Genomic DNA, 9,913 nt, shown 5'->3' with positions numbered 1-9,913 from the left:
CCAACAGGATAGAGAAATGGAGAAGGGACTGTGGCATAACCACACCCTGTTGAGGGGTACTTTCTCCCCCTCTCCATGTTTGTCTCTGTCTCTCTCTGTCAAACATACATACCTTCTAGTAATTAAAAAAAAAAAAAAATCTAGGTATAACTACATTTGCCTACAGTCCTCAAGTACACAATGGATTTAATCTTCTAGATCAAAGGCTCTCAAAATGTGGTTCTGGGGTCAGCAGCAGCAGCATCCCCTAGGAACTGATTAGAAACAAATTTTCAGCCCCACCTCAGACTACTAAGTCGAAAGACATTCTGGGGTTGGGGCCCAGCGATCTCTGTTTTAACACAACTTTCCTAGTGACTTATGAATCACTGTTCAAGACCCTGAAAGTATCTGACAGGCTTTGCTTTACAGACAGCAAGGCTTAATGACCTAAATAAAGCATCTTAATTTTTCTCAGCAAGGCTGAAGAAACAGACTTTTAAAATTAACAAGGAAAAAATGATTTAAAAACTGCTGTTAGGTCAGCAGGTGGCATGGAGGTTAAGGTGGCTGGATCCCACATGGCTGACTGTGTGATTGAAGTCCCAGATCTGATGGAACTGTGCATGCACACCCAAGATCTTGAGAGATTCTAGATTTCTCCTTCTCTGTCTCCAGCGAGCACATGTGCCCTATCGCAAACAAATACGCATTTATTTTTATTTATGTATATGTATATATACACATATTAACCACTCTCCTGACTTCTCCACTAACACAGGTCAGCCACATAAGCAGTACAAATAGGGCCCTGTGTGAAAGCGTCTGACCAAGGGGGCAGACAGGTCACAATGCAGGCCATGATGACTTACTAAGCCATGAATTCAGGCCAGGCTATGCTAGCCCAGAGAAAGGGGGCCTTTTTCTGATTTGTCAAAGAGAACATCTTTTTGGATTTACATGAATTTATTACCAGAGTTCCCGCTGCAAAGAGCAGCATAGTATCAACACATGAAAACAGTAATGGCACCCGCCACATGCGCACCTTAGTCAGGCAGCAAAGACTACACGGGGTTCTCAAGACATGTTTGCTGAATGTCCTATTAAATGCAAGCCTAGGCTTTATAGCCTATGGTAGACTCAGGAATCTACAAAAATAGTCACAGTGAGTCTTTGGATACATAAAATCATAAGGCTTTAAAGGTCACTGAGTTCGAGACCTTCCCTCCTAATGCAGAGCTTCTCCTGTACAATAGCATGGTCGGGAGGGGGGCGTCTTTCAATCTCGGAAAGCCTCCATGCTTTGCTACTTAGAGGCAGCAAACCAGAGTCATGGTGAAGCTCACATAATGTATGGACCAACACTCTGTAAATGCCAGGTGTTAAATCTACTTAAAGTATACCTTTATTACACTGGGCTGAAATCTCCCTCACCATAATCATCACCCACTGTCCCACTTCTGCCTCCCAAAGCAAATCATAGTAAGTTTAATTTTTCTACCGAAGAGAAGCCCTCTTCCATTTGCAGGTAGTTAAATGTATTTTCCAGATTAAATCTAACCAGTTTTTATTTTTGCTTTTATGAGAGAGAGACAGAATGAATAGAGGGAAGGGAAGAAGAGAAAAGGAAGAGGTGGGAATGACAGAGAGATGGGTATTTTTGACAGGGCCTCACTATGCCACAATCCTCCTGCCCCAGTCTCCCGTTCGTTAGGATCACAAGTGAACACACCATGCCCAGCCTCTTTAGCTCAGGCCAGTAGGCAAACCTTGGCCTCCCACGCAGCCTCAGCTTCGGTCCAAAGGTACCCTCATGCTTGCACCACCAAGGCTGGGCTCCAACCATTTCTCTCATGCCAATTTCAAGACTTCCATTTGTTTGGCCACCCTCTTTTGCAAACTATACACTTGCTTATATCCCTCTTAAAATATGATATCCAGGGATCAGCAGTTGGAGTAATGGCTATGGTGCTAAACTCCCATGTAGTCAACCGCGGTTCCAGTCCCGGACCTGGTGGCTTAAACTCATTCCAGGCGTGTATGCGTACATGCCCAAGATCCTGATAGGAGAATGGAGAAGGGATTGCAGTGTGGCCATCCTCAGTGAGGGGTGATTTCTCACTTTTTATCTGTCTTTCTGGTGACTGCACATGCCCTATAGCAAAAACCTCTCCAAAAAAAAAAAAAAAAGTTATATATATGTGTGTGTGTGTGTGTGTGTGTGTGTGTGTGTATATATATATAAAAAAAACACTTCTCTTTTTGCCTTACATGGGAACTTCTTAGAATTAAGTTTTTAGGGGTTTAAGGATCAGGTGCCTAGCCCTGATGGTATCTACTACTCTCTGGCCCTGTTCATTTTTTTTTTAATGTTTATTTATTTATCTATTTATTTGTTGTGGTTTTCTTTTCTTTTTTTTTTAATTTAAGAATTATTTTTTGTTTTATTTATTTATTTTTTTTCTTTTTCCAACAGGATAGAGAAATGGAGAAGGGACTGTGGCATAACCACACCCTGTTGAGGGGTACTTTCTCCCCCTCTCCATGTTTGTCTCTGTCTCTCTCTGTCAAACATACATACCTTCTAGTAATTAAAAAAAAAAAAAAATCTAGGTATAACTACATTTGCCTACAGTCCTCAAGTACACAATGGATTTAATCTTCTAGATCAAAGGCTCTCAAAATGTGGTTCTGGGGTCAGCAGCAGCAGCATCCCCTAGGAACTGATTAGAAACAAATTTTCAGCCCCACCTCAGACTACTAAGTCGAAAGACATTCTGGGGTTGGGGCCCAGCGATCTCTGTTTTAACACAACTTTCCTAGTGACTTATGAATCACTGTTCAAGACCCTGAAAGTATCTGACAGGCTTTGCTTTACAGACAGCAAGGCTTAATGACCTAAATAAAGCATCTTAATTTTTCTCAGCAAGGCTGAAGAAACAGACTTTTAAAATTAACAAGGAAAAAATGATTTAAAAACTGCTGTTAGGTCAGCAGGTGGCATGGAGGTTAAGGTGGCTGGATCCCACATGGCTGACTGTGTGATTGAAGTCCCAGATCTGATGGAACTGTGCATGCACACCCAAGATCTTGAGAGATTCTAGATTTCTCCTTCTCTGTCTCCAGCGAGCACATGTGCCCTATCGCAAACAAATACGCATTTATTTTTATTTATGTATATGTATATATACACATATTAACCACTCTCCTGACTTCTCCACTAACACAGGTCAGCCACATAAGCAGTACAAATAGGGCCCTGTGTGAAAGCGTCTGACCAAGGGGGCAGACAGGTCACAATGCAGGCCATGATGACTTACTAAGCCATGAATTCAGGCCAGGCTATGCTAGCCCAGAGAAAGGGGGCCTTTTTCTGATTTGTCAAAGAGAACATCTTTTTGGATTTACATGAATTTATTACCAGAGTTCCCGCTGCAAAGAGCAGCATAGTATCAACACATGAAAACAGTAATGGCACCCGCCACATGCGCACCTTAGTCAGGCAGCAAAGACTACACGGGGTTCTCAAGACATGTTTGCTGAATGTCCTATTAAATGCAAGCCTAGGCTTTATAGCCTATGGTAGACTCAGGAATCTACAAAAATAGTCACAGTGAGTCTTTGGATACATAAAATCATAAGGCTTTAAAGGTCACTGAGTTCGAGACCTTCCCTCCTAATGCAGAGCTTCTCCTGTACAATAGCATGGTCGGGAGGGGGGCGTCTTTCAATCTCGGAAAGCCTCCATGCTTTGCTACTTAGAGGCAGCAAACCAGAGTCATGGTGAAGCTCACATAATGTATGGACCAACACTCTGTAAATGCCAGGTGTTAAATCTACTTAAAGTATACCTTTATTACACTGGGCTGAAATCTCCCTCACCATAATCATCACCCACTGTCCCACTTCTGCCTCCCAAAGCAAATCATAGTAAGTTTAATTTTTCTACCGAAGAGAAGCCCTCTTCCATTTGCAGGTAGTTAAATGTATTTTCCAGATTAAATCTAACCAGTTTTTATTTTTGCTTTTATGAGAGAGAGACAGAATGAATAGAGGGAAGGGAAGAAGAGAAAAGGAAGAGGTGGGAATGACAGAGAGATGGGTATTTTTGACAGGGCCTCACTATGCCACAATCCTCCTGCCCCAGTCTCCCGTTCGTTAGGATCACAAGTGAACACACCATGCCCAGCCTCTTTAGCTCAGGCCAGTAGGCAAACCTTGGCCTCCCACGCAGCCTCAGCTTCGGTCCAAAGGTACCCTCATGCTTGCACCACCAAGGCTGGGCTCCAACCATTTCTCTCATGCCAATTTCAAGACTTCCATTTGTTTGGCCACCCTCTTTTGCAAACTATACACTTGCTTATATCCCTCTTAAAATATGATATCCAGGGATCAGCAGTTGGAGTAATGGCTATGGTGCTAAACTCCCATGTAGTCAACCGCGGTTCCAGTCCCGGACCTGGTGGCTTAAACTCATTCCAGGCGTGTATGCGTACATGCCCAAGATCCTGATAGGAGAATGGAGAAGGGATTGCAGTGTGGCCATCCTCAGTGAGGGGTGATTTCTCACTTTTTATCTGTCTTTCTGGTGACTGCACATGCCCTATAGCAAAAACCTCTCCAAAAAAAAAAAAAAAAAAGTATATATATGTGTGTGTGTGTATATATATATATGATATATATATATGATATCCAAATATATATATGATATATATATGATATCCAAATATATATATGATATATATATATATGATATCCAAATATATATATATATATGTGATATGTGTGTGTGTGTGTATATATATATATAAGATATCCAAAATAAAGACAAGTATCTTAATCCTTCAGGTCTCAGCTTCTGAAAATACCTCAGACTACATAGAACAGAACAAGGCTATTACCTACTTGATTAACACACAACTCTTCTTTCTGTCACTGCATCTAAAGACTAAAATAGGTTTTCTAAGTTGTCAAACTTATGATCAAATAAAACATAATCTTTTCAAAGAGTGTGAGAGCATCCTCACCCTGAAGATATGTGTAAGTGATTACCAAAGCATTAACTTTAGGTAATTATTTTTAATGTCAGGTGTCCCTAGCTTATACCTTGCAAACTGCCTTTTTTCTCCAAACATAAATAAAAGATTGTCCAAACTTTAATCTCTTGGGTTCGGCCCTCTCATTTCAGCCTATCAACATAAGTCTGAGTATCTATTCTATCAGTTAAGATACTGACTGTGCCTGATTATTACAATTAAACAGAGCATCAACCAAAATATGCAACCATGAGTTATATAATTAGTTCCATACGTATGGCTGTTTCTTTGATTTTTCTTTTCTTTGAGAGAGAGGTTTTTGCTATAGGGTTCATGTACTCATTGAAGAGACACAGAGAGATAGAAAGTGAGAAATCACCTTCCAGGGGAATGGCCATGCCATAATCCCCTCTCCTCCAATTTCTTCTTGGGATCTTGGGCATGCACATACATGTGCCTGGAGTGAGTTTTAAGTCACTGGGTTCAAGACTCAAACCGTGGTCGACTACATGGAAGTCCAGCGACGTAACTATTATGCTATCTGCTGGTCCCCTTTGATATTTTTAATATATTAGCAAAACTGCCAAATGTTTATTATTATTATTATGAAATTAATCTGCTTACTGACTGAATTAAGTGTCGTACTGGCCTAGCCACAACAGTGCAGCTGGAACACAAAGTTCTGCAGTGCTGGAAGCCATAAGGAAGATCAGAGTTTGGTATCCAGGTCAACCTATTTACACTGAACCTAGTGAGCCTGGCTGGTCAAAAAAAGTTGGGGAGAGAATCACAGCAAGAGACCTAGCTGAGGGTGCTTATCTTTTTTTCTCTCTCATGAAATAAAAAAATAGTGGTATTATGTAACATCAGCTTGCAAAATTTGTGCATGTGACTCAAAATAAACAATCTAGATACTTATTTTCTGAAAAAGTCACAGTTTACCTGGTTGATGAACAACTTTCCCGATTTTACGTTCTTCTTCTTCTTCCTCTTCCAAAATGAAGCCTCCTCCTGTGTCAATGATCTTTGGGGCTGCTTTCACACTAGCCATGCCTATAAGAAGTAAGTAAAGTGGTCAGTAATTGAACCAGGTAAGCTCATGTGTTCCCTGTACTTAAATAGGAACTTTCTTTAAATTTAATATATATCAAACAAAACCAGGATATCCACAATCACCAATTCTATTCAACACTATTATGCTGATGGTCCTAGCTAATGTAATACAGCAAGAAAATGAAAAAGGCACAAAGGTAGAAAAGAAGTAAAAAGAGATGATGCATTTATGCATGTAAGTCAGCTTTAAGAATCTACAATTAGGGGACCAGCAGTTGGTGTAATGGCTGTCACTGGACTCCCATGTAGTTGGCTGTGGTTCGAGTCCCAAACCTGGTGGCTTAAACATGTGTGTGCATGTGTGCCCAAGATCCCGAGAGGGGAATGGAGGAGAAGAGATTGCGGCATGGCCATCCCCCTTGGGGGGAGATTTCTTGCTTTCTGTCTCTCTGTCTTTCTGGCGAGCACACGTGCCCTACAGCAAAAACCTCTCAAAAAAAAAAAAAAATCTACAATTAGAATGAAGAAATCACAACAATCTACCGGGTCATCGGGAAAGTCATGACATATTTTTATATGCAAAAATATGTCATGACTTTTCCGACTACCTAATAGCAAAAGATACATAAAACCCCCATATTAAAAACCATGAAACACTAAGAGAAATCTGAAACAATAAGTAAGTGGAGAACTATACCATTATGAATTTTAAGCCTCAATATTGTAAAACTGTCAACCATCCCCAAATTTATCTAAGGATCTAAGGTAATTCCAGTCAAAACCACAGCAGTGGGATGGGAGGGAGTGTACAAACTTGCAAAGGAAGGAGGCACAGTTCTGATCATCTGATTCTAACATGCATCTGTAAATAAATAAAAAAGAACTGGGCAAGAAAATCCTTCAAAATGAAGTTGGAGGACTTACACTACCAGATTTAAAGAATTACTATAATAATTCATTAATTAAGACGCACAAGTGTTGAACAAAAGCAGAGAGACTAATGGAACAGAACATAAGCAACATAGACCTGAACTAGAACTATGCGTACTGTATTTTTCATTTAATTTATGACAAAGGATAATCTTTTCAACAAATGGTACTAGGATTTATGACAAGGGTGCCACTCTAATGCAGTGAGGAAAATATGATAATTATTTCAATAAATAAACTTTGACCTTACTTCATATAACCCACAAACAAAAATCATTTAAAATGGATCATAGTCTTGGAGATCAGCATTTAACGTAGTGGCTATGTCACTGAACTCCCATGTAGCCGACTGCCGTTCCAGTCCCAGATCCAGTGGCTTAAACTCACACCGAGCACATGTGCGTGCATGCCCAAGATACTGAGAGGAGAAGGGAGAGGGGATTGCAGCATGGCCATTCCCCCTGGGGGATGATTTCTCGCTTTCTATCTCTCTGTCTTTCTGGGGAGTACATGCACCTTATAGCCAAAAAAAAAAAAAAAACCTCTCAAAAAAAGAAAAAATGGCTCATAGTCTTGAGTATGACATGTAAAATAAAGCTTCTAGGATAAAACATAGGACAATAATTTCATGAACTTAGGGTAGCCAAAAGTTTCTTAAATAGGGACAGCCAAGCAGGGTGGTGATTAAGGTAGTTAGATTCCATGTGGCCCACTATGTAAATTGGGTCCCAGAAACAGTGGTTTGAAAAACACACTGGGCGCATGTATGTACATGCCCAAAACCCTGAGGGGAGACTGGAGAAGAGATTGCATTGTGGTCATCTCCCTGGGGAGTGATTTCTCCCCCCCACTCCAGTGAGCACACATACCATATAGCAAAAACTACAAGAAAACAAACAAACAAACAAAAATCAGAACACAAAAAGTACTAGCCACAAGAGAAAAAATTGCTAAACTAGACTTGATTAAAGTTAACTACTTTATTCATCAAAACACCATTGTGAAGGTAAAAAACAGGATGCAAACTTGAAGAAATTTGCAATATGTATAACTGACAAAGGATTCATATCCAGAATATATAATGACATTCAATTAATCAGTAAGATAATCCAACTTAAAAAAAAAAAAAATAGGAAAAAGACCCAAGTGGGTACTTGACAAATGAAGATACTCAATAGCCAATAAACATATGAAAATGTTCTTCAATCACTGGGAAAATACATTTTTTTTTTTTTTTTTTAGGTTTTTGTCATAAGGCACATGTGCTCACCAGAGAGAGACAGAGAAAGGGAAAATGAGAAATCACCCTCCAGTGGGATAGCCACACTGTAATCCCTTCTCCATTCTTCTCTCAGGATTTTGGGGCATGTGCCCAGCTTGATTTTCAACCACCCCCCCCCACCCCCAAGTCCAGGACTCAATCCATGGTAGACCGTGTGGAAGCACCTTAGCCACCACACCTCCTGGTGGCCGAGGAAAATACAAATTTAACCATAATGAAATACCACTATGCTCCCGTCAGAATGTCTAAGATGAAAAAGACTAACTACCAAATGGTGAGAACATGGAGCAACCGGAACTGTCATCCATTGTTGGTGAGATTATAAAAACTGATGCAATCATTATTTGGCAATATCTATTAAAGGTTAACATACACCCCCATGCATCCTATCTCCATGCATTACACACAGTAGAAATGAGTGTATACGTCCACCAAAAGATATGGACCTGAATGCTCAGAGAGGTTTCATAATAGCCCCAAAGTGGAATCAACCCAAATATTCATAAAAAGGAAAATGGAGAAACTGTGATACAAAATAATAATATACAACAAACAAACTACCAAAGTGTGCGAAAAATGGATAAATCCCTCAGACATAGTGAGCAAGAGAAGCCAGACACACTGTGACTCCATTAATATTAGGTTCAAACAATTTGGGCAGAGCAAACTACCAATCAGGAATAGTGGAAACACTCCCAAAATCCAAGTTCCCAGGTACTGGGCAAAGGCGAACCTTCAAGTAAGCCTTTCAAGGATAGCCGTCTCAGACCTGCTGTGTTTGTTTCTGCTCGGGATTTAGGAAAACATGAAGAGCAGTATCTTTGACAACCCATAGCAATAACAACTAACGCCCAGCAGGTGGCGTAGTGGATGCCTGGTTCGTGTGCATGAATGTCCAAAATCCTGAGAGGAGACTGGAGAAGGGATTGTGGTGTGGCCATCCCCCATGGAGGGTGATACCTTCTGTCTCCGTCTCTGTCTCTCCCTCTCTCCCCCAGCGGATGAGCCCTATAGCAAAAATCTCTCAAAAAAAATAAGAAAAAAAAAAACCCTAATGTTTACTAAATGTTAACTTTATATCAGGCACGTTAAAACCACTTTAAGAGAACTATTTTAACCAGAACAGCAAGCAAGCAGGGTACGCTATGGGGTCAACTTGAGGTGCTGCTGTTACCCAATGAAGGCAAAGACTAAAGTCCATTGCTAGCCTTGCACCGGTGGGAAGTCGCTTTTGGTTGAATGGATGAGCGAGGGAGCAAATGCAGGGGTGACATTTGAACGAGTTAGGGGTCTAAAAGCTTTACACGAGGATCATCTACGCACTGGTGGGAGCGCGGGGGGAAAGAAAAGAAAGGTCTGGGAGAGCGGAGGTGCTGCCAGACACCTGTCGGCGCCTCCCAGCGGGGCGGCTGCATGCCCCAAGCGAGGCGCAAAGAGGAACGCCGGGGGCTGGGGGTCAGGAGGCCTGGGTTCTACCGTGGAATCGCCCCGTGGTCGTGGAAGAACGCTTGGAGAGGGTCTGCTGGGCGGACCCCCTCCCGGGACTGCAGGAGGCTCTGCGCGCGGACGTCAGCGGAGTCCACGCCACACCAGGACCTGGGAACCCGCCCGCCTGAGCCCGCGTCGGGGAGAA

At 41.5% G+C, this 9,913-nt stretch overlaps 1 protein-coding gene across 1 annotated transcript in view; it reads right to left on the bottom strand.

Annotated features, from left to right (window-relative positions):
* XPA (XPA, DNA damage recognition and repair factor) overlaps positions 1 to 9,913 on the bottom strand; it is a gene marked incomplete in the record, with an annotated part of 36,382 nt that overhangs the window by 26,134 nt on the left and 335 nt on the right. The window contains 1 exon segment of the mRNA XM_014586003.2: positions 5,958 to 6,068. Coding sequence (XP_014441489.1) covers positions 5,958 to 6,068 — 111 coding nt within the window.

Source organism: Tupaia chinensis, unplaced genomic scaffold (genome assembly GCF_000334495.1).
Source record: "Tupaia chinensis unplaced genomic scaffold, TupChi_1.0 Scaffold000104_1, whole genome shotgun sequence".
Classification (NCBI taxonomy): Eukaryota; Metazoa; Chordata; class Mammalia; order Scandentia; family Tupaiidae; genus Tupaia; species Tupaia belangeri.
The sequence above is the reverse complement of the archived record's forward strand: the minus strand, read 5'-3'. Positions and strand labels throughout refer to the sequence as shown.